The 25,472-nt window shown below is 44.3% G+C and overlaps 1 protein-coding gene across 2 annotated transcripts; it reads right to left on the bottom strand.

The window, feature by feature from the left end:
- epha2b (eph receptor A2 b) lies at positions 1 to 24,465 on the bottom strand. 2 transcript variants are annotated; one of them, XM_033629174.2, is made up of 17 exons: positions 24,326 to 24,465; positions 23,557 to 23,636; positions 21,316 to 21,967; positions 9,793 to 9,948; positions 8,399 to 8,758; positions 7,990 to 8,120; positions 7,708 to 7,879; positions 7,514 to 7,613; positions 6,764 to 6,819; positions 6,534 to 6,659; positions 5,630 to 5,827; positions 5,453 to 5,514; positions 4,732 to 4,941; positions 4,474 to 4,623; positions 4,190 to 4,383; positions 2,417 to 2,572; positions 1 to 1,168 (listed from the first exon to the last, which is right to left on the bottom strand). In XM_033629174.2, the coding sequence occupies exons 1-17, from the start codon at positions 24,408 to 24,410 to the stop codon at positions 1,060 to 1,062; spliced, it is 2,997 nt and encodes a 998-aa protein (XP_033485065.1). In that variant the 5' UTR covers positions 24,411 to 24,465; the 3' UTR covers positions 1 to 1,059. The 2 variants fall into 2 exon arrangements, with proteins under 2 accessions (XP_033485065.1, XP_033485066.1); XM_033629175.2 differs by having other exon boundaries at positions 5,642 to 5,827.
- Between the last annotated feature and the right edge of the window lie 1,007 nt (positions 24,466 to 25,472).

The raw sequence follows: 25,472 nt of genomic DNA, 5'->3' as shown, positions 1-25,472 counted from the left end.
GTTTGGGGTTCACTGTCAGAAAATTTCCTGCATTCTGATGATTTTTTTTGCATCAATTTCTGATGTAAATGACATCAAAATAAAAGTCCTCCGCTACTTTCACTGGGGAGTCAAATGCGCATTCTAAATAGGGTGACGTGCCCCCTTTGTCCCCCCTGAAATCTACGCCCATGCTTCAATACATTTCATTTTTGTTCAGGATTTTGTGTGTAATTGCCCTTTTCTTGCAAGTCTGAGACAAACCAAGACAATAAGATTCTTGATCCAAGTGCTACATTAAACGTTTTAATCCCAATGTTTTGGGTAGTCTGTACACAAAGAGTACCTCACATATATGCTCTCTCTTTTTATTCATATAACATTACTTATATGATTATAGCTTAATTCCTGCAGCCAGCAGAAGGCCAGTAACAACACCAGGTCTGTCTGTGTTTATACACCTAAGCAACACCATCTCTTTAACTCTGGGCCAGCTCAAGCTCATTTCAGCCCTCTCGAAAACACTCCATCCTCATCGGTCTGACAGGAAATGGACCAAAGTGCCAATTAAAGGGAGGCGCTGTGACATCAGCACCAACCACAACCTGAGCCAGGCCCCGACTCCACTGCTCCCACACTATCACACTTACTGTTCTTCCCTTGTTTGTTTGATACCACATGCAACAAGCTCAGAGTTTTGTTAAACTGAAGCCGTTCCCAGAACTGGATTGATTGTTGATTTTTATGAAGCAGGAATGCAAAATGAAGGGGATAAAAAATAAATGCATGAGCAATGAATTGTAACTGTACAAAAGGCATGGATAATAAAAATAGATATCTAAATATACAGAGTCTACTTGATACATCTATTGTTGTATATTTGCTCGTTTCCCCTGTGGATAAGATGAAGAAATCAAAAATGTACAGTAAGTCAGTCTGATTCAGTCGGCCGCAAAGGATGGCGTTGTTTTCTTGGTCCTGCCGATCCAAGGCCGTCCCTGCAGTTTTGCCCCAGCTTAGCTTGGAGTCCAAAGGGCTGCCGGCTTCAGTGCCCGAATTTAATTCCCTTCGTTGTCAGGATCACACTGCAAAGACGCTCAGGGTGCTGGTCTGGTCCTTTAAACCCAAAATGCTGTAAGCAATTCTTTTCAAATGGCCAGGAAGCCTCACCCCAATGTTCTTAATATCCCTGTGAAAGAAAGAGACATGACAGAGTGTAAGAGGAGCTGCACATGGACTTAATCTTTGGACTCATTCCAACACTTTTCATGCACATCCTTCCTGCTTCTCAGGCCTTGTAGTAATCACTGACTCATCCAACGTGCTGAAATGCCAGCCTCGACTCCATTCACTTCTAGCGCTGTCGCTGAACCAGTAGAGCAAGGTGGGGTGTGTTCCAAGTTAGTAATCTGCCGAGGTTTCAATTTATCTTCGACATTAAAGGATAATAACTGAGGGTTTCGCTCTTAACAGGCACATGATGCAAACCTGCAAAAGCTCTGAAACACAGCAGCCCAAAGTCAAAGCCTTAATTACAGCCTTAATTACTTAACGAGGATTCTCCCTGTTGACCATGAATCACTTGTCTGGCAAGCAGAGGGTGGGTCGTAAATAACTGCTGGTTTTCCAAGAGTGCTACCAGATGCCCTGCGATGGAAACATGGGGCCATGAAATCACACCATTCTGTATGACAAATACTTCAAAAGGGTTTGTCGTCTGCTTTACAGTCTGCCCATCTTCCCAAATCACAACCTTTACGAACTGAGATATGTATAACTTGGCAGAGGAAAGGGGGGGGGGGGGGTCCTACTAGCTGGTCATGCAGTTAGGAAAAGCTCTGGCCCTCATTACTGCCCCCAAACAACCTCATATAATGTGCTTCACTAGGCCTTTTTTTCCAAAAGGTTGAGTCCATTCCATTAAATTGCACCCTTAGTGCTCCTACACATCTGAGAAGATCCAGTTTCCTTGAAGTACCCTGTGATAAGTTCATGGGGGACATTCTGAGCGCACCTCTTCAATCTTTCTAGAAGTACAAATGTACCGACTACGGGGCTTCAAATCTCATCCATCTATTTCAGTTCCTTAATCTCCCCTAGCTGCCCCTGCTCCACAGGCTATTCTCTCCTCTTCCTCCCCTCCTTTAATGTCGAAGAAGCCACAAAAGGCCTTTGCCCTTAACAGGCAAAACTGGTGGTTTTTTGGGGCTCTAGCAAAAGTGCTGCCCAGGGCAGCTTGTGGGGGGGGAAGTCCATAATAGAATTCCTCTTGGGAGGAAAAAACATCTTTGTGCAACATGCTGGTTATAGCTCGTGGCATAATGTGACAACAAAATGTCCCTCTTCTCTGCCAAAAACATACTTAACAAGGAAATAAAATAAATACATCAAAACTTGTTATGTGGCGCCACCAAATCTGAAATCATGCCCCACTTACTCATTCTTCATCTGCAGGACCTGCTCCATGGTGACCACCCCAGCGCAGGTGAAGTTCTCACTGTACTGACTCATCTTGATGGATTCCAGCCACTCAGACACCGACCTGAAGGGGGAACCGTCCGAGCCGCTGGTGCTGGGAAGGCGGATGGATATGCTGCAAGCAAAGAAAAGTAGACCCAAATGATAATAATCAACAGGCTTTCCCACAACAAAGGCGTATGACTGAGGACTGTAATTACTGTACAGGAAACCGGTTGGTGATAAAAACCAGTCGGAGCAGTCAGGGCGAGAGCCGATTAAGATATGAGCGCGACAGCCTTTTGTCCTTTCTCACCGTTTCTGGCTTTAATGCTCCCTCACAAAAGGGAAAATAATGCATTCATGCACACAATCACATACAATAGAGCCGTAAGAGCAGTTAGTAATTCCCTGCCAGGAGTGTACACACGTTTCTTTCATTAGCCTGGCAGGCAAGGTGTCGGTATGTCCTTTTAATGCTTTAAGTAGAACATCTTAAAGCTATTCCCTTTCTCCCCCAAAGTACTTTAAATACCCAGACCATTTTTAACCTGACGTAAATGGAGAGCTGTGGGTTTTAAGTGTTCTGAAGCAGTCTCAAGACTGCTGAGACAAGTCCAAGTCAAGTTTCAAGACCAGGGTGTGGAAGAGACAATACCAGATTACCACAATGTCCCTGGTTTGTATTCAGCCTGCATGCCATACCCCTCTCTCTAACCCCTTGTTTCTTGTCCTTATCTTTACTATCACATGCCTATAATTTTTTTTTTTTTTTAAGAAAAAATGTCCTGTCTAAGTTGTTGAAAGTGTATTTACATAGCTTTAGTCTAACAGAAGTCTTTCTAAAGCTGAGAAAGGTTCTGCTTCTAAGGGAGACCACACGACACTGGGTGCTTATTATCAGGGTTTTATGCCACTTAAAGAAGTATTTCACTGCTGGAAAGATGGTCTTTTCACATTACTGAGCTGTCTTTGCAGTAGAAAGACACAAATACTTTTGACATTGGTGCTACATGAGCAGAGAAAACAGAGAAGAAAAGGCTGTGGCTTTTGCTTTTGCTCAAGACTACCAGAGTGCACTACTCTGCACCAGTGGGGTGACATAATGCAAGTTTGGTTGTTTTTCTACAGGAAACAATGTGGAGGCCAGTTGGTAACAAGCAATCTCGAATTACAGTAAAACAGTGAGCTAAAATATGTTCTGCCTATTTTTCACCTTTTTAAGGTAACAGAACACGGTAACAGAATCTTGGGTCATATTTGATCAGCACTGCCTGATTTTGGTCTGAGTTTGAGACAGAAAAAGAGAGGGGTGGATATCTCTCTCAATCCGCTTAAAATACTCCTTGTGTTCCTGGTGGCATGCATATGAAAATGTGCAGGTACAATCTGTACTTTAAGCAATAACCCTAGAGCTGGCGAGAGATGAGCAGGGAGATCTGGCTGCTGGTAAGATGCAAGGAAGTCTACCACAGTACATTTACATATACACATGCTCCCACAATGTTATTATACAAAGCTGGTTGCAAATAAGCAAAGTATCCCTCTAAGTAGATACTAGAACTATCCAGAAGGAAAACTAAAAGTTAGCGGAAGTGAGAGTAGGAATTTAATTTCATATAAGAAATGTTGCAAAAGTTCTGCTTACAGGGTTGTTTCTAGGAGTTGGTTGCTGATAGTGGCAGCTACTGAAGGGTCAGCACTGGAAAAATATTCATTCAGGCTATTAGTCTGGTGTGTAAATAAATCTTACCGTGGGTCAAAGTCTGCGATGGTCTTCAGGGAGTCTGGGCTCCGCAGCAGCTTGTCCAGCAGGTTGACGATGTCTCCGAAGCGCGGCCTCTTGGAGCGATCCTGGAGCCAGCACTGCAGCATCAGCTGGTAAACGGCTGAGGGACAGTCCATTGGCGCTGGCAGCCTAAAAGCCTCATTGATGGCCTTCATCACCTGCAAGAAGTTTTTAAGGTGACTGATTAGACCTTCTCTCACTTCTCTCAACATAAGAGAAAAGTGCAACCTGTAAACACTGAAACATACCTCATGGTTACTCATGTCCCAGTAAGGCCTCTCGCCAAAGGCCATGACCTCCCACATGACAATGCCAAAACTCCACACATCACTGGCTGAGGTGAACTTCCTGTATGCTATTGCCTCAGGAGCTGTCCAGCGAATGGGGATCTTACCTCCCTGTTCAGGAAAAAAAGCCTCAAGTTAGTAAGCCCTGCCCTTAGACACATCATATGACGTGACTGAGGTGAATCTTTTTTGCTAACAGGAAGTCCCATATCTACTTACACTTGTGGTATACGTCCCCTCGGGATCATCCTCCAGCACCCTGGACAGGCCGAAGTCTGACACTTTACATTCCAGGTTGTTGTTGACGAGGATGTTGCGGGCAGCGAGATCGCGGTGGACGTAGCTCATGTCAGAGAGGTACTTCATGCCTGCTGCGATGCCACGCAGCATGCCTACCAGCTGGAAGGAGGGAAACTCACCATCGTGGTCCTGATGGGAGAAAGCAAACACAGGTTCATGTTAGGGTTGTGACCAAGACAAAAAGAAAGTACAGACTGTATCCTTCTACTTCAAAGTGTGGATCATGCACAGGCTACAAACTCCAACTCGGTAGGTGGTGGTATGCGCCTTTTAAAGGTGGTTTACGATCTGCCAATTAACACAAAAAAAAGCATCTTACTAACCAAGACTGCAGCTGCAACAAAACTATTTAGGCAGAGCAGCTGATGACTGACTTTTTCACAGAGGGATTTAAGAGTGTGTGTCAAACTGTTTACCCGCCACTGTGGCTGGTCAAATCAAATCAAATTCGCCTAAAGCTGGCCAGTGGCAGGTGTTAAATTCCAACCCTGAGTACAGTAAATGATAAAACAGGCATCATGGCCCAGTAGATCTAGATATAGACCCACTTTTTAAGTTATCCAATATTGTGTATGCTCATTTTGGCAATAGTCATAGTAGAGACATTTCCACTGGCAAAAATGGTATGTGGTGGACTTACCTTAAGGTACCTGTCCAGTGCTCCATTCTCCATGTATTCAGTCACAATCATGGCATGTTTGACTGCACACACAGAAAAAAAAAGAACAGAACACATCATGTTCCCGCACTGGCCCAAGCAGGTGAAAAAAATATAAGAAAAAAAACAAAAAGAAAAAAAATACGTCATATAACTCACAGAAATCCTTACATTTGGTGACCACTCCTTCCAAGCGAATGATGTTTTGGTGGGAGAACTGGCCCATGATGGAGGCCTCGCTTAGAAAATCCTGCCTCTGCTTTTCTGTGTAACCTGGCTTCAGCGTCTTGATAGCCACTGCCACGTCTTTCCTCCCCGGGACCTTCAGAATGCCACGATACACCTCACCGAACTCCCCTGCAGGAAAACAACATCAACGGGATGATTGATTTAGGAGAGAGATATCAGGTTAATGTGCATTTGATGTGTCATCTCGGATTTCACGCTGCAGGGGTTGCTGTGCAATAGAGTTGAAATAAGGAAGTCTCTGCGGCTGTTTTGCCCGAGGCACATTCACAGAGGTGTGTTCTGGCTGGGTGTTGAGAAAGAGACGACTATATGTTGTATAATTGGTGGATGGCCTGTGGTGTGGAAGCATGGGAATCAGCTGTCACGTGAGGAGAAAAGGTGGGGGGCACGGTCGTGGGAACTTGGGAGGGGTTGTATGTTCAAAATAGAGTATTGGTTCAAAGGGTAAAGGTGATCGCACTTGAATAAACCTATAAGGAATGAAAGATCTGGGTAGGGCCGGCCCTGGAACGTGCTCTGATATCCTTCCAAAATACTGTTTCTGCAACACTTTCTTTGTGTAATTGTTCATGTCAACTCGAGCCAAAACACATAGATCCCACAGCCAAGAGTTGCCTCACAACAAAATGTCTCAACTTGTTGTGTGAGAACGCAGCCAGATAGATGTTAATCTCACTAAAGTAACCACTGTCAGTCAGCCTGCTAAACTGTGGAAAATGCACAATATAAACAACGAATTTGGGGATTGGAAAAATCTTTCAACATCTCCGAGTTAAGCCCCACAGCAGATTGTCTCAACAGGGATGTCACTCACCAGCTCCAATGACTTTCTGTTTGGTTATGTGGCTGGGGTGGATTTCAGTGGCAAACTTCAGGACTGCTATGTTGGGGTCCTCGTATGTATGTGGATCCACGTAGGTCTTCAGAGGCTTTAATTGCTCTGTGAGGAAAATAAAACAAACAAGAAATCTTTGTATGTTAATTAATTCATGATATAAATCGAATAAAGTGAGATAACGAGATGAGAGAGATTTTTTTGTCTACCTGAGCTGGCGAAGTAGGTGTCCTCTGGTCCTTGTCTGGTGTGGGAGTTTCTTTTCCTGGATGAAAAGATAAAACCCATCTGCAAATTAATATCCCACTTTCAAAGAACAAATGGACATTTGTCTTTATATCATTTGCCTGCTTTAATATCAATAGCACATAGCAACCTTTGTGAGCATTTTTCAAGACGTTCTAAGGCTTTCAAAAGGATTCCGACACTGGTGCAATTCGTCCATTCATACGGAGGCGGCCCTTTGATAGAGGCTGATAGACTGTGTTTGCCGAGCCGATTTAAAGACTGAAAGACAGACAAGCAGGCGGGAGGGAGGTGGACAGAAGGGCTACAGTCTGCTACAGTACAGGCCCAGGTCACCTTTACAAAGTGCCTGCGGTCTGGTACAGAAAGAACTAAGCGCCTCTTATCACCAACAATGTACCACCCCGGACCAATTTCCTTTCAAAGGCCTCAACACTCACTGGAATATAACCATTGAGCAATGACAAGGCGCATTCAACGCAAATTCTTCCCCAGTGAGTGCTGGGACACAGATCCAGATAAAGAGAAAGAGAAAGTTGGCTAAAGGAAGACAGAAAGAGAGAGGTGAGGAGAGAGTGAATGCAAAGGCCATTTGGAGGCCCCACAAAGGAGAGGCAGAAGAATGAGAGAGGAAGCCAGTGAAGGAGGGTGCATTCTGACTGATTAACAGGACAGAAAGACTGAGAGAGCAGCAGAGGGGGGTGGTTACTGACCGTCTGCGTAGGAACAGGACCACGGCCACTATGAACAACATGGCCGCGCCTCCGACTGCTGCGCCGAAGATGACTGCCGTGTTGTTTTGAGTAAGGCGTCCTGGAAAAGTAAAGAAAACTTAGATGCACATCAGAAAAATCCCACTCTTGAACAAAGCTCACGAAACTTTCTTCATGGTGGTTCACATCTGTACCTTCAGATGAGGTCTCAAATTGTTCCTCCATGCTGGAGCCTCCAGGGCTGCCATCGCTGCCAAGGGCCTGCACCCTGAAGAGGTAAGCCGTGCCTGGGGTCAAGTCGTTGATATGCACAAAATTCTTCTCCAGTATGAGCACGATGTAGGTAGTCACATCCAGGTTATCATCCTGTAGAAAGGAGGTCAATATCAAATATCTTAGGTGCAGCTTTAAACTTGCCCTGTGGTAAATGTTCTGAAATTTCAACACATAGCAGTATATAAACAAGAGTGACGCACCTTCTTGCGGTAGGTAAGTTCATAGCGGATGGGCCGGGATTGGATCCGTGGTCTGGGGGATACATCCCAGGAAAGGGACAAGCTGGTGGAGGTCCTCTCAACCAGTCGCATCGTGGTAATCTTGGGGGGCTCTGAAGACAGAGGGTGGAGAATACGTCATCTTTGGGATTTGAAAACCTCATAAAGCACCAAAAATCCTGCTGCGCTCTCCACTGATTACCTGACAGTTCATTAGCAAGAACCACACAACAGTATGATTTCTTTAAGGTAAGCTGGGTTAACTAGTTCATTTTATCTCACTCCTGCAGCCCACTTCGACTGTTAGAGGTGTCACTGCCTCACAGATAGCATCTGCCATTACTGCAGCACAGATAGTATCACTCCACTGCCTCATATCAGCAGCACTCACCTGTGTAGTGCAGCGATGTAGTCAGAGTGTTGGTAGATGGTGATCTAAAAACCTGCGATGTCGCCTGACTGGCAAACATCGACACGCCGCTGTGTGCCTCCACATTGAAGGTGTAGTTGAGATGAGCATCCAACTCACTCACTGAAACCTTGGTGTCGGTCAGCCCCGTGCTGGCCGGTTCATAGCGGATTTTCTCTCCACAGGGCTGGCACACACTGCCCTCGCATCGCTGGCATTCAACGCTGTAGGTGATGTCAGTTCGACCTCCAGTGTCTTCAGGCGGGCTCCAGGAGAGGAGGAGTTTTCCTGCGGAGAGCTGGGTGGTGGTGGCCACAAGGTCTCGTGGGGCAGAGGGGAGGCCTGGTAAACACAGATTGGTATAGGATATGGGATGTTAGCAGGGAAGAAGAGAACCATGGGAAGCAAAATGTGGGGGATTTCCTTCTGACATGACAGTAATATTAGAAGGTCTAAAATTCAGGATTATGATTATCTATTTAAACCACATAGTTAAGTGTGCAGAGGAAGTGCAACAAGCAAAGAATATCTAATCCCTGCACATCATGTAGGGTTAAAACCACAGACTGTAAAAAATAATGGACATAGCCACCGTGACATCACCCATTGGTTTGTGGACTCTGGTTCTGAAGCCTTCAGTTTGGCATTTTTGCCATCACCATCTTAGATTTTTGGAACCAGAAGTGACCACATTTGGATGAGAGAGTGAAACTAACCCTAATGCTAGCTGCTAGCATTTACAGTGGTGCATTTACAGTCTATAGCTAACTGTATTAATTATAATGCTAATTTTCACTAGCTAAAAATGAGCTTAAAATAAAATCCCAGAAATACTGAATATCCGCCACCTAAGAGGGTCTTAAAGAAGATCCAAATTTTAGACAACCAAAACAATTACTTTTTGAGGACTGAAAACACACTGAAATACAACAGCTATGGCTGAATCTGGGGTTATGCCATGGATATGATACACAACCAACGTTGTTGCCATAGTAGCAACCTGTCAACAGATTGCACTGTCCTGTTGGCCTGTGGCCATGCCCTTAATTATGCCGAATTTTTTAGCCTCAATTTACACCACCCGTACAGTTGTCATAAACAGGGAAATTAGCTGTAGAGATCAAAACAGTTGTTTTTTTTTTTTTTACCAGGCTGTTAACACGTTTATTTATGCTATAAATTTAAGGCATTTTTGGGGTCTGTGGGTATTGACTCACTTTTGGAGCCAGCCTCAGTGAGCAGTTTTTGGCACTTCTGTGTTGGCTTCATTTTCAGCCCCAGAGGTTGCTGCTTGGTTATTTTGTAGCTCATAGGCAGCAAATATGTCCAACGTTCTTATTGCAAGGTTCTCATGAGAGACCAAAGCAACTCATTACCTGAGCAGGGTCCAGTAGGGGAGTCAGTTGGGGCCCGGTAGAAGCCATCCACACAGGGACAAAGAAGAGCACCAGAGTCCAACCTCTGGGTGTTGGCAGGACACTGCTCACACTTGTCACTGGATGCTGCAGCTTTGAAGAAGCCAGGCTGACATTCTGCAAACACAAAAACACATTTGCATCAACAGGTGAATGAGGACAATAGTGACTTCAGGCAAAATCCTATACAAGACAGTGCATAGCCAGTTCCTCCAGATCATTCAAACCTCTTTGAACAATCAGAAATGCTGTGAACTTATCTCCTTGCGTGTAGCACAACAAGGTTGATTGGACACGTTGTTATGTTAAGGCGAAAGGTCAGATTTGACTGAGATACGTGAGGGAAAACAGGACTCTGCGCAGTGTTGACTCTGCTCATTAAAACACTGTCCATTCCAGCTAAGACGTTGTTCACATGAACCCAACCCTGCAACAGAAACACAGACTCCCTGCCTAGCAGGCACTCCTTCTCTTTACTGTTTAAACCACCAACCCCCCTCTGAAGCTGCTTTCCTACTGTCTCTCTCTCTCAACAAACACAACCAGTCATCCCACATTCCATGACAGTAAGTCAGTCTTCAATGCTGTGAATTAAAGGCAACAAAAATCAGGAAAGCCCCAAGAAATAGAAGCTAAGTAGTCAAAAGCACAGCATCCGTTTGTGCTCAACTGTCCATTATGTATTTTTTTTCTTTCAGAGAACCACATGCAGACTTTTGAAACTGTATCGCCTGTATAAGATGACACCTAATTTCACACGTCTGACTCGGAATAAAGCAATCCAGGTAGAGGATCCAGCTGTGCGTAGCGGTGGTGAAATATGAACTTAATACGGTGTGAAATTTTGGAGAGAGCGCGCCATAAAGGAGAGTGAAAATGAGACGGCCCCCCTTTGACTCTGCAAGAGCATTCCAGTGACTGCTGCTCATGTCCTCACACCATCACACATTCATCCACACACATACACACACACACACACTAACACATTCATGTGTGCACAACACACATGCACCCACACCCATTTGTATGCACAAAATACACATACATGTATGCAAAGCACACCCGTGGACACATGGGTAAATCTGACATCAGAAGAGGGATTATGTCCACTGCCTGTCACCTGTTCATGTCCCTCTGCTAAATCAATTCAGCCACACACACACACACACACACACACACACACACATACATACATTTATACATGCACACACACATTTCCTTCCTTCCTTGCAAGATGTTTGCCCGGAGCGTTTAAATAGCTCATGACAGATGTCATGAGATGTTGACAATGCAAATGAGAGCCTAGATGTGGGCCAAAGGACAACAGAAGAAGAAAGATGCAAGAGAGAAAAGAAAACAGACAGAAATGAAGACAAGTATGACAACAGAGAGACAATGTAGAAAGAGGACCGAATGAAGCATGCGTGAGAGACTGAGGCTCATGCCAGTGACCGAGGCACACACACAGTTTCGATGTCAGATTCCAACAGAGACGAACTGAAAAGCAGAACCAAGGACAAAGACGATATCAGATTCACTCAGAGATACTGTCTCTGTCTATGGCTGCTTTACTCTGCGGTTCACTTGAATGAAGTTCATTTGGAAGCTTCAAGTGACCACACACAAGACGGAAAGCGCACGGCTCCCGCTCCATTTAAGTCATATCAGGGGGATTTACTCTATTCACCACTAGTTTTGCTTCGACTCCATTCAGCGTTTTCTATCATTGCGGTTCACCGAGTTGCGGCCAAGCTGCTGTGAAGAGGTGTGTATTAACTGAAGAGCATGACAACAATGGTGGAGGGAAACATACTCAGCACGAGAAGAATTTGTAAGTTTGTCCAATAGCCTCACATGTTACTCAATACTCCCCTCAAGACAGTATCTCCTCTCTGTCTTGGCCAGCTGTTTCACTAACAGCCGCTGCTACTCATTAACGCGAACCAGGCAAGGTCGGGGCGAGGCAGGAGAGAGGTGCTATGAGGAACAGAAGGTTCAAGAAAGAAAGAGAGGAATACTGTATCCTGCTGAGGACTGAAGAAAAGAGAGGAGAAAGAAAAGAGACAGGCCAGGGCGAACTCTTCCATTGAGAAGAGGGAACAGCTGCTGCCTCAAACCCCGATTCATACCCCTACCTCTCCTCCTCGTAATCCCCAAATTCCTTCCTCCCCTCCTTTCTCTCCTCCCAGTCCTCACTAAAAAGGCTCCCAGCTAACCCATTAACATTGCTATTCACCACTGACCAGTGGGCAAGGAGAATGCCATGCCATTCAAGTGCTGAAAGAAAAAACATACACACACACAAGCATTGCAGATGGGAATAGCCGAAATGCCACATGGCAACTGAATAGAGGAGGACTAGCCTCTTTTTGGTGCTACAGTGCAAGCTGCAATGCATCGTGGTCAGGTCTGCGGAGATGATGGCCTTACACTGCAAGCCGCCTCTATAATCAAGTTGCATTCCAGTGCACACCACCCAACAGGAGGCCTGTAGCAGAGTGCCTTCACTGCAGCTTCAGTTTTTAGGGCCAGTTCTCCATTATGAAGGTAAATGAGTTTGTGTTTCTTCAATATATGAGTCACAAAGACAGTAAATGAGACTAGATGACGCTCTGCTGAGGTATTTAAGAAGATTCCTCGACAAAAGAGCAAAGTCCGGTAAGAGGAAACTTCTTGGTTCCACAGAGAAGGTGGAGGGGGGGCTATGAATTGTTGCTGGACACAACAGGAAGCAGGAAGTATGAGGCTGATGCAGCCTTCCTTCCTAAAGCAGCCAATCAAAGCATGGAAACACAGGGGAGCGTGACCAAATGAAGAACCTGTGCAGAGAATACCATAGACCTGAGACAGAATAATAACCGAAAAGGAAGCCAAAATGTGTTGACCCGACATGAACGTGGGCATTAAACCCGAGGAGGGGGGGCTCCTAGGTTGAGCGCTTTCCCTCTCATAAACAAAAGTCTCTCAGCCTCCTCTGACTTGAAACATCTGACAAACTTAGACCAGCCATTTCTTTCCTCCCTTTTGCTAGTGAGCAAGGACTGTTTGTCATTTGAGAGGCCCCATGCGCCTTGAGTGGCTCTGTGTTTGTTTATGGAGAGCTAGTGCAGGGGTCTGTTACATACTGGGAGCCCGAGTGGCTCTGGAGTGGGAGCCCCCAAGAGCCCCCCTCCCAGTTTTGTCGGCAGAAGTTAAGATGGATGAGATGGTGACAGTGATGAATGCATGGTTGGATAGATGGATGAATGGGTAACATGGTGGCTTGACAACAGCAATCGCCCTCAGGACTGGAGGAGTAAGTGGTAGGGGGCCCCCGCAATCGAGTCCGGCGCTGGGCTTTTAAAAGGCAGAAAGGTCATGTCTGCCTAAGGGTAGTTGTGAGTTAAACTGCGCATGGCTTACAGGGAGTCAGTGGCCAAGTAAAACAAACACATGTTCGCAGTGAGGAGAAGGAGGAGGTGGAGGAGGGAGAAAGAGTTTCAGCAGCAGCCAGTGGCTTGCCTCATGAGGAGGGAGGTTAAATACAGAAGTATGGCCAGCGAACAAAAAAACAACTTGGAAAAACAAATCCATAAGAAATAAATACAATGTCTAAATCTTTATCAGAGCAGCCCCAAAAAATATATATCTGGAGGCAAGCGAGTCCACGCTTTGTGTGTTCCCTCATTCTGCTTCACCTCTCCTCCCCAGCCCCCCTCCATTTTCATTCCAGAGTTGGTCAGACCCGTAATTGCAATATGTCATGTCATTTTGTTTGTATGCAGGGTGACAACATGTCATTAGCATTTTGGGGGAGTCGGGTTGTGTTGGAACAATGGGGGTCTGTGATGGGGGAGGTGAGCCGGTAACATGAACCAGGGGTCACTGAGGTAGAGGAGGGGAGGGGGAGCACGGGGCAGTAAAGGTGTAGGGCTGATGGAAGTGTGTGCATGTGTGTGGGGGGGGTGGCATTAGTCAAAAGGATTAGCTGATCAATGGAGCAGCTGTAAGGGCATTACATCTGTTTTACAATTGCACTCAGGCTTTCATCTGGGGTTGTTAACAAACACAATAAATTCCCTGATCCCCTTTCTCCTCTCACTCCCTCTGTCCACTCAGGCTCACCGACAGGAGGTGGGAGATACAGGGGCTAAAAAGTGGAGTCAAGGAGGCACAAAACATACTCAACATGGTCTAAAGTAAAGTAGATACTTAGAGGAAACCAATCTTGGCTGACATGAAAGTCACAGATAGCTTCCAGAAGCCTCAGTTGGATCGCAGTAATGCTGAACTGAACACGTTTCTCCACGCTGCTGAAAATCCAGACAGCCAGGTGGCAAACACAACACCACTTTACTACACCAGCCAACAGGTCACACACTGGATGCCGACAGCCGTCTGCTTCCTGGTTAGGGGAAGGGGCCAAAATGGGACCAAATGCACCAATAAACAAAATGACTTATCAGGCAGGACAACAAAATAGAAAGTGGCTGAGCGAGGCCGCTCAGCGTGGAGCGACAATGGAAAGCCCTGAGCCAACGGGTCGGGGAGTCACCCAGGGATTAGGTGACCTCCGGTTTCCGCTGCGGGCTCGTCCTGTTAGCAGTAAAGGGTGGGTGGGTGGTGTGTTGTGCTGGGGGGGGGGGGGGGGGGGGGGATGACTGACTGACATGGGGGAAGGAAAGTGCTGACCTCACACACCAGCAGTACAATACAATGTGCTTCACATTGCTCTGGACTCCCCCATCACAACACACACATACATGCACACAGCCCCCAGGCTAAGGAATGTCACCAAGAGGAAATATGTCCCAACTTCCCCACCGCAACCAACACACTCACTAGAAAGCCAACAATAGCTGAGGCTCAGTTATTTGACTAATGGCAGGCATTTATAAACTCTATTAGGAGACTGAAGTTAAAACACATTTAATTGTTTAATATTGATACTTGAAGAAGCCAACACCAAGTTAAAGCTGCACTTAGCATTGTTTTTTTAATATTTGCATTAGATCAAATAACTATGTGTAGAAATGGCCCACTGTATATTAGAGATTCCCCTCAGCTGTGTGGAACTGTTAGCTTCTTTTCATGAATTGTGTTGGTTTTCCAGTGTGCAAACTCATTTCTCATCAGCAACATTTGGGCCCTAACACACCAAGCCAATGGTCAGCCGTCGGTCAATGTTGGGCTATCGGTAAGCGTCTGTTGCCCTAGTTTTTGTGGTGTGTCATGCATCATTGGCACTAGTTTGCCTTTGTTGTTTGATATTCGGCCAATTCAGCATTGAAATTAATCGACGTCAGAGCCGCCGGAGCCCGTCAGTGAATGATATCACTCCAATTGGCAGTTCAGCTCAGTGCAGAAGAGAAACGAAATTGAGGAAAATAAACAAACGTCTAAATAGGGCGTGAGATCGAAACAAACTTGTTATACTGAGTAAGATTTTTTTATTACCAGTTTCCCTTTTTAACTGACGGATACAGACTCCTGCCAACTGCTGCTATGGAGTTATATCCTCTTACGCAGGTGCAAAACATATGTGCTTGTTGGCTGTAGTCTTTCTGTTGTGTTCAACTGGTGCTGTGAAATTTTGTACTAAGACTAAGATTGTCCGTCTTAGCAGCATCAAACATCACATTTTTTTAATCCAATATTCTTGCTATATGCAAGCAAGAAAACTTTCTGTTGGTTCACACTAACAGTCTTCACTATAAATGTTCCACTTAGTGAGTAGTGTAGCCTATCTAAAGGTGACATATCTCTTCTAACAGTTGATACCAAGTGTGATTGACGCACTCTGACACCTCAAAAGCTCAACCATCACACTGATGACACTTAAACCACAAACGTGCGATTTGCTCTAATCCGCATTAAAGAGTCATAGGGCCCACCAGATCTCCTCTTTGCTACATTTCCTGTCATCTAGTTTGCAATAATTGGCAGTATTCTGTTCACTCCAAACGTGGCCCAACAAGACAGTGCATGACACCACTTGAAAGTGCCTTCAGAGTCCCCCCATTATCTAACCAACTCCCTCAACTTCAGCCCGCTAGGCAGACGTTACCTTGGCAAGAGATCTGAGGAATCCACAAATTCAAAGTAATCAGGGCGGCTTTCGAGAGCAGAGGAAGAAAAAGAGAGGTTATATCCAGCCCGTGCATCTAAATGAGCAGAGTTGACCGATAAGTCGGTGACTTACGACTTTTCTTTTTTTTTTTCTGAGACTGGCTAAAGGGATAAAACGCCAAGGGATTTCGGCAGAGCAGAAAATTTAAATGTTGGCATTATCCTGCAGCATGAGATGATTTCATTATGTGAAATCCCCCATAAGCCAGCTAAATAAAATCCCCGAGATCCTTAGGTGTGGTGCTCCGTTCACGTCTCTGTATACTCCATCAGATAAGCTGAACTTGCACAAGACTCTGGTCTTAAAAGGTTTTGGGTGATTATGACAAACCGGTTGGCTCCAGGTACAAGCAGATTTAAAGGCTACTGGCCATGAAACACTTGATCTAGCTTTCTGTAGGATGTATTTCCAAGTGAACAATCAGTCCAAATCTTAAACTCCATCATAAAGTTCATCAACAAAAAAAGCTGACAGCTAAAGTTTACATTTCACCTCTACTAAATGTTTATGCCTTAACCACTATGTGGAGAGGCCCAGTTGTTTTTGTTCCCTCTCCACTAAAAACTCTCCGATTGGCAGCATTGTTCAAATTTAGCCTCTATTTATCTTTACGAGTCAGTCGTGGAGAAATGTATTTACCAGTGAGAAAGCAGAGAGCCGTACACAGTCTAAATAGTTCCATCAAGGCCGTGTGAAATGGGATGTTTAAAATCTATTGGTGTCATATTCATGACCTGCACAGCAGCCAAAAACAACAGTCTCTCTGTGATTTCACGGACAACAAGAACACAACACACGAATGTAAAACTTTTTGTTTGTCAGTTTGTTTTACTTGGGACAGCTCGAGCAACAGTGTCCGTCTGAGTAAATTGCATTAATGGCTGTAAAATTGTGACAGGAATTGTGTGTTGAGATAAGAAAGTATCAAATAAATAGAAGACGAGAGGCGGAAAATTGAGGCTAAAATAGAAAGGCTCTTCAGGGACAGGCAGGATGTGGGGAGAGAGGTAGAGGACGGCAAAGGAGATTGCACAAAGGCAAAAAAGCACGCAGAACCAGTAGTTACTTCACTTAAAAAGCACAAACACACCCAAGTCAATTACTACCCATACAAATCACTCACCACAGCGCACAGTCACACAACTACAACTTACTCACCAACTGTTTGTTACATCAGCTGAGGATGAGTTTGGAGACACGGACGGAGAGGAAAGGAGGGGAAGAGAGTAAATGGTTTACTGGAACCTTTCTGGCAAGAGGAATAATAACTTTACTGGAACTCAGTGGACAGTTGTTCCGCCGAGACGCCATTTTTCACCAAGACACCAAAACTGCTCTCAGCAGTCCAAATATGTCACACCGTGTCTCCCTTTTTATATACAGCCTTATGGAAACCCTGATGCAGGATTAAGCCTTATTAGCTGAGGCTTTAGTGTGGCTGATGAGGTGTGGATCTGGACGGTTAAACACAATCCTGAGGACCAGCCAGGGCAGCCCGTGGTCCTTTGTGGGGTGACACACGGTATGCAGTTCTATTGTGCCAGGGAGGATTATGGGTAAGGAAGGGCGTGATAGGCAACGGAGGAAAACTGTGTCAGTGTCAACAGTGAGTCACAAGTGGAAACCCACAGCGCTGCTGTCCATTTAAAAGCCAACCACTTAATTGGGAAAAAGTTAAGTTTTTTTCCAGAATTAAAAAAAGACTGTTTATTTTCTCGCTAAGGAAATTAAAGGCACGGCATCTTGATCTAAAACAGGTGCCACATGAAATGAATTATCCAGCTGCTCCCACCATATTAGTTTATTGTTATTTACTGAATATAACTTTACAGAAAATGGCTTCATACATTTACTCAAGCACTGCGCTTATGTACAGTTTTAAGGTACTTGTAGTTTGTATTTTATGCTGCTATGTGATCCTACTGTACATTTCAGTTAATATTTTTAATAATATAGTTACTACTCAGATTAAGGTTTTTCAGACAAATTCATTCCTATTTTTTTATGTTGCATTTTTATGTTGCATTGGAATATAAATTACCAGTAAGCTTCTTAAATGTGGACTGATGTGGACTTTTGGGTTGCTGGTAGAATAAAACATGGCATTTGAAGATGCCATCTTGGCTTCTGGGAAATTACACAGGACATGTTTCTTATGACATTTTATTGACAAAATGGTTCATTGATTAATCGAGATAATAACAGGCAGATTAATCCATCATTCAAATAATTATCAGTTATACAAAATTGCGTAATCAACCAGCTACAACATTAAAATGTAGTTTAAATTTCAATTCTTCAATAATAATAATCCAGTAATTTCTGAATAAATTTACAATTATAATGCTCCCATTAGAGTTTTTCTATATAATGAGTGTTTTTTCTTTCATTACTTTAAGTGTAAATATTTATAACACTTCTGTACTTCACACTAAAGTAACATTTTGAATGTGGTACTTTTACTGGTAATGATTTTTTTTTTTGTTAGGTAAAAGATTTGAGTGCTTCTTTAACCAGAGAGTTTCTTTAAATCATTGCTGCGTTTCATTAGAATATTTAAAAATAAGAGTGATAATACGTTTTAGTGCTGCACACTTGGTACAACAGTAAGAGAGGGTGCAGAAGAAGAAAAGCAAATAAACAAAAATAGAACTTAAACAAGACAGTCATTGATTTAAAAGAAAACACAGAGACGTCTTCATCAGGCCTTCATCGGTATTGTGTGGACTGAACATAAATCCTGGGAACAGCTTTCACTGTGCTTACTCTATTTCTGATTCATTTATAATTGATGCTCATGTATTTTGAGAGCCAAAATAATTCTCTTTTATAGAAGTCTGTAATGCGTTCATAAAAAACACAAGCCCGTTTTGTGCCTCGTTGCTGCTGGCTGATATGATTTATAACCAGTTCATAAAAGCTTTTACATTTGCTGCTCTAAAGACTGTGGTAGGTTTGTGCAGCACAGGAAGTGATGCGTTTTATCTTTAGAGTTTGTTTGTCCAAAAGATGGACTCTGTATTTAACATGAGCAATGACGGCCACTGAGAGAGGAGTGCCACACACCACCTACAGAAACCTCAAAGGGAGTTTAAAAGAAAAAAGATCCTAGAAACACAGTTTGACGGACGAGTGATCTCTGAGCCAAAAACACCACAGCAGTGAGCGCTGACGAGGAGACAGAGACACAAACCAGATAAAGTCACAGATTGCTACTTTAACAGGTCCTACGGGGCCGAGGAGTCATAAAACGGGGGGAACACATCACTGAACATGGAAACTTTCAAACCAAAGTAAGAAAAAACACCACAATTGAAGTTTTGTGGTTTCTCCCCGAACAGCACGCAATACAGGAAAGAAGTGGGGAGAATGATTAACTGCGTGTCTGTATGAGATTCCACTTAAGCCCTTCGAACCATTCATCTTGGCCCCGCACTGGAACCCTGTGATTCATTTCCACCTTCATCCACAACTGCCCTCATGCTTCTCCGACCTCTCATTTGACTTCATCTCGGTAGTTTTTTTTGTGGGGTTTTCTTTGTTTAGTCATTTTTATGTGAGGGCTTGACCTGGAGCTGCTCTTCCTCCCCCTGGGAATTCCACAGGTCTGGAGTAATGTTGGGAGGCTCCTCCTCAGCAAACTGATCAGGAATGTACCAACCAAGGGGGAGAGGAGGCGGAGGTGGAGGTGGGCTCCTCCGGCCTCATGGGGGGAAACACAGCGCTTCATTGTTCTCCTACCTTTGCATTCCATTCCTCACCTCTCTCTGTTTTAAAATCACACCCCTCCGCTAAACACAACCTCTCTGTCGCTTTTGTATGACTTTTCCTTCACTCCTTCCTGCCTCTCCTCCTACGCCTCCTCCCTAATCATCTTACCTGGCACTTTCCCGCAGCTCAAAATGATGTACTGACAGAAAACTTCAACGCTTTTATCAGTCTGATGCCAATGGGAGGAAAACTAAGTGGGAAAGCAAATCTATTGTAAACAGGCCTCATGTAGATTTACAACTTCAGTCCAAGGTGTGTGTTCCAGAGTGTAATTAAGGGTATTCATACCTGTGTGTGTGTGTGTGTGTGTGTGTGTGTGTGTGTTTCTAGTTATGTATGTGTGTATGTACAAATGAGAGCTCCAGAAGTGGAGGAGGTGGAGTACTGCTGGGAGTATTTAGGTGCTCTGTCATGGAACAGATCTCAACAGGCCCTTGCATGCCAGCCTGTGTTGTATGTTCACATACAGTCACACAATATACCCCAAAGCTGAGGCTCAGTAAATTCATGAAAACAGAGGGGGAAAAGGGGGGAGATGGATGTGAAGACTAGGAGGGCCCCTGTTTTCTGTGATGCTTGACATGAACAAAGTCAGCAAGGCTCAGAAGCTTCCTCCTGCCTCCGCCTTCCTGCCCCCCCCCCAGCCACCGGCCTTGAAGATGCTAATCCATCACAGTACAGTAGCCTTCCGGCTTCTTTGATCACCCTCTGTCACTCTGACAGCCCGTCCCACAACAATAAAATCCTTCTTTGCGGGACTAAAACCACAACAGCACCATAGCTACAGAGTCAAAGGACGGAGTTATGGCTGGACCATGTAGCACACCCATGTCAAGATAAGAGAACAGATGATAATGAGAGGGCAGGAAATCACCTGATCCAACAAGCTGTAAGTTATGAACTATGAGAAAGGTGAAGCGTTTGAGCATGACTTGAACATTCATTAAACAACCTTTTAGACATGTGGTTTCAAAGATCAAAATAAAACATAGATTTGAAGTTGGATAGATTTGAAGATAGATAGATAGATAGAGAGAGATGATATAGATAGATAGATAGATAGATAGATAGATAGATAGACATGAGGCAGTACAACCTGAATAAGAGCTTCTAGCACCTTCAGATTAAAAACCTATCTCACTGCCCAATTTGAGCCTTGATGACACACGGGGTGAATCATTTTATAGCACAAGCAAATGATCCAAGTTCGTAGAAACATTTCCATAGAACTGCACCTCTCAGCTGAAACTCAAAAGCACATTTCCAAATTTTATCTGTATCGGCTCAAGGTCAGGGATGATGCTGGGACATGTACCAGTAGGCCTGAGCATTCCTTCCATTGCAGAGGAGCAACGTTAGCCAGGGGGAGAATTCCATTGAACAATGATAATAACACCTATGATAAATATCCGCAGTCTGCCATACGGGCTTGTTTTACAACCTACGGCAATTAAAATAAAAAGTAAATGGTGACTAATGCTGAGTGGTCGTTTTAAAAAAGACAATTCGTGGGAACTGCATTTAGGTGTACACCCAGACAGGGTGAAGTACCTGGGGGCAGAAAGACCTTTCTGAATACCAAAGGTTCATTAGCACGCCCTTACCTTGACACGAATCGTTGACTTCTTCATAACCTGGTTTGCACTGGCACTGTCCAACAGGTACCACCCACTCCCCATCCACAGTGCAGTAGATGCGAGGCAGCTCCTCGCTGACGGCGTTTTCCACGCACTCCCCGTTCACTTCCCTCAGTGCCTGGTTCTCACCACCTCCGGCCACAGTCTCAGGGAACGATGCAAGGCTCTGCACTGTGGCTGGGCATGTCTTGTAGTAGACCCTGGTGGAGAGGAGAGCAACGCAGGCTCCGATGTCTTGAAAAGCCAAGTAGAAGCCTTTTCGAGACAGGTTCTCCACCACTCGCGTCTCAGTGTTGATGCGCAGGTCATTTTTGCTGGTGATCTCATCAGGCGCTATGGTGGCCACTTTCCTAAACTGGCCCTTGCGGAAAGTAGTGCCCACGTCTGCGTCTGATTCAGATGTGTAGAGGTTGAAGGTTTCCTTGCAGGTCAGCGAGGTGGCATCAAAAGAGTTGCAATCTCGCACAATGAACTGCAGTTCAACAAAAACCCGGGAAGCTGATGGACGCCGCTGAATGAAGGTGGTGCGCAGCCAGTTGTCCTGCTCACGTTCCCCAACATTGCAGACGGAATACGTATAGAACTGAGAGCCATTCAGGGACTTCTGGGTGACCTCCCACTGAAACAGAACCACACAAAACAACAAGGTTAGAGGTACAAACACGGACCCCTGGGGAGCCCCTGCACATGCTGGGCTGAACCGAGGCTATAAGGCAGGCAAAAATAAAAAGGGCAAAATAGCACTTCACATTCAACCACTGTAATCTGAACCTGGGTACAAAAACAGAATGAACCCATGGCTCTACACATTGCTAATTACCCCCCCCCCCCTGAATATTTTAACTATCCTTTAAAACCATAACACATTTCTGCAATATGGAGAACTCCACTTTACGAGCCTTTACAGTATAACAATAGAGAAAACCTCAAAGAATTTGTTTGAGAATGCATTTCTGGCATTGCAAAAATACTAAATTATTTCCACTTCAGTCTTTCACATGCTGTCACTACTGTTGGCACCTTCCCCAAACAGCGTTGCATCTCGCATACTAAGTGCTGCCACAGATATTTTTGAAAAAAGTGACAGCATGTTTTAACGTAACCTTGGCTCTTGAGGAACAACTGGCCCCCACAGGGGCAGAGCCTGTGGTTTGCTCTCTGCATGTAGCCACTGTGCTATTAATTAAAGGAATGTGCTTTGTTGGCTGAGTGTGTGGCTCCGCGTATAAACTTGATGTTCAACAGCAGATCCAACACCTCCATTAAACAGCTGGTGAACATTTTTTATAAGGGGCCTTTAAAACTTGAAATAATAATTATCATAAGTGATGGCAGTTACATGAGAAAGTGTGCACAACCCAAAACGTTTCTAACAAACCTCAAGAAAATATAACACCTGATGCTTATTAATGCAAAAGAAGTGAAACTTGGATGTCAAAGTCATTATTCAAGTGTTGAAACCACCCTCAGAAGTTGGGTGAACCACTGTGAACAGCACGCCTGCACATGCCTTTGAGTCATCAGCACATGAAATGAGACTATTTAGAGTGAATTTGCATGAGCTTGACTGGTCAATTACTTTGAAACCGCAATATAGAAGAAGGCACACATGCCTCTTGTACACTGGCACAGAGATAACCACAGCATTTGGGCACAGTAATACAGCGATTATCTCGATGCATATCTAAACGTAGGCATTTTACCCTGGTTTCAGGGAAAGGTAGCGCTGACTGACTGGCTCCATTTAAAACCCCTCCCCCTCTAAAAAGAGGTACCACATGCTGCAAACTTTAAAAGTTAATTGCTCTCTAACATACAATTCTGGAGCTGAAGCCTTGAAACCGCAAGAAGCCACAAGTATTCCCAGTTCAGAGCTAGCAGCTATTCTGTCTGCCTAAGCTTTGGTGCAGCCCAGACATGCTCTGCAGGCAGCTCTTGATAGGATCCTACAACTCCTTCTCATATCCATACTGGAGCAGCCATTAGGCTCAAACTGCCAGATTTTATAGCAGCCTGACATGTATACACACAAGGCCCACCAAATAGCTAACCACACAAGTCAAATGGTCAAATATTTTTGCACCGGAGGCTCTCAGTTTGACTGGGCCCTTCATGTGCATTTTCTCCATGCAGATTTATCCTAAGGCAAATTCCAAGCGGAAACGTGGGAGCTGGAGGAGCTGGAGGAGAAGCTGGAGCGATACTCACCCCAGGCTTGTCTCCCTGATCTAAGGGCCATGTCAGCCAGCCCAGTTCACCTCCTGTTGCCCTCATGTCCAAAAGCACCTCTGTGAGAGACACAAGGAAACTGTCAGTACATGAGAATAAGCCTTTGAACTCATCACAATCTGACTTATATTTCTTTAAAAAAATAAAAAAGAGATATTTACAATATTGAAACATTTGCAGATGACAGTGATTTTAACTTTCCTGCACAATAATCACAGAGTTTAAGGGATGTAACTATCAATCTATGTTAACACACCTAACCCTTCTGTAGTTACACAATAAAGGTTGTACTTGGCAATAACTAGAAATCAACTTTATATACTTAAAGTATATAAATGTCAGTCTAATTGGTGAGCACTGCACACACAATGTAAAGGCTAATACAAAAAGAAAATTATTACAATATGATCCAAAGTTTTTCTAAAATAAATTGCACACTCTCCAGAATTCACCTGCTGTGTTACAAAGATTGAGAGCTGCACACATGCAGGCTTCACCCTCAACTGATTATTACTAATTTAATATGCAACTTCAACGATAAACATGTTTATAACATTTAAGTCTTTCCATAAAATACAGCTTTGAGAGACCATAAGACTGTCACGGGATTAAGAAAGTGTGTTTCCTGGTTTTAAAGTTTCTTTAAGGAGGATCCCCGCATGGCACGCGCGCCACACTTTCATAAACTTTTAAAAGGTTTAGCCTAATTGACTTTTGGCAAATTGTTTTAAAACAAAAAGTCACTCACCTTCTTTAGTCTGTAAAGTAATTAATATGCCGTTAATGAGTACATATGAAAATAATAAAGGTCTGACTCCGGCAGAGAAATCCATTTGGCAAACTTTTCCTTCCTCTCTCTTTCTCTCTCCGCTCCTGGGCTTGGCTGGGACTGAGAGGTGAGCGCTACTCTCTGCAGCTCATTCACAAACGGGCCAGCACGTCACAGACTCCGCCCGCCTGCTGGAATGTGTGTGTGTGTGTGTGTGTCTGTGTGTCTGTGTGTGTGTGTTGGGTATGGGTGTGCGTGGTGTGGGAGGGGGTGGAGGGGGGCCAGCGGCGCATGAGAAACTTTTGCAACTTTCAGGGACTGTCGGAACTTTCGGGATTTGTCGCACATTGGGAAAAGTTCAAACTTCAGCCTGATGCATGTTTTGTGAGCAATTTTCTAATACAGCAAGTATCTTCGTGTCTAATATGAGTCAGCAACAAACTGTTCAACATGTTGCAATCCTCAAAGTGAAATAACAACTGCAGGGTCAAGATAACATAATTAAAACAATATGGTTACTAAGTGTCCTGTAAATCAGTGGTTCCCAACTGATGGGTCGCAGTCCAAAAGTGGATTGCAGGCCCATTCTAAATGGACTGCAAGTGACTCACAATCGTGTCAAGTTTCTAAAAAACACACATTATTTTTATGTGCAGTGAATTTCCAGCACAAAGCTTTTATTTTGAAGTGCTCTTTTCTGCTTGAGTGACTAACAGACAGCTGCTGGACAGAGACAGCAACTAGCTCAATGGCATGGCCACAGGCAAGTATGGTGCTGACCGTATTAAACTGTGGGACCTCAAACTAATGACTCAGGAGAAAACTGGACCCCGCAGCTGGACTAGTTGGGAACCACTGCTGCGAATCATCAGCTACTTACAGTGATCGCTGCTTTAAATCTAAAATTCTGCTCATTTTTCATGTCCTTTGTTTCTTATTGTATTGATAGAAACAATAAAGTACCATGTGGGTCACGCTATGTAAAAAGTGCGTCTCTTATTGGTACCTATGGTACAGCACATCCATGGAGGCCTAAGACATTGAAATGCATTAAAATAGCATTTGATAACTTTTATAAGAAATTACTTTTCGTCATATTTGCTGAAACTGTCACTACATCCTGACA

This window comes from Epinephelus lanceolatus, chromosome 8 (assembly GCF_041903045.1).
Source record: "Epinephelus lanceolatus isolate andai-2023 chromosome 8, ASM4190304v1, whole genome shotgun sequence".
Classification (NCBI taxonomy): Eukaryota; Metazoa; Chordata; class Actinopteri; order Perciformes; family Serranidae; genus Epinephelus; species Epinephelus lanceolatus.
This window is presented reverse-complemented; position numbering and strand designations above follow the sequence as displayed.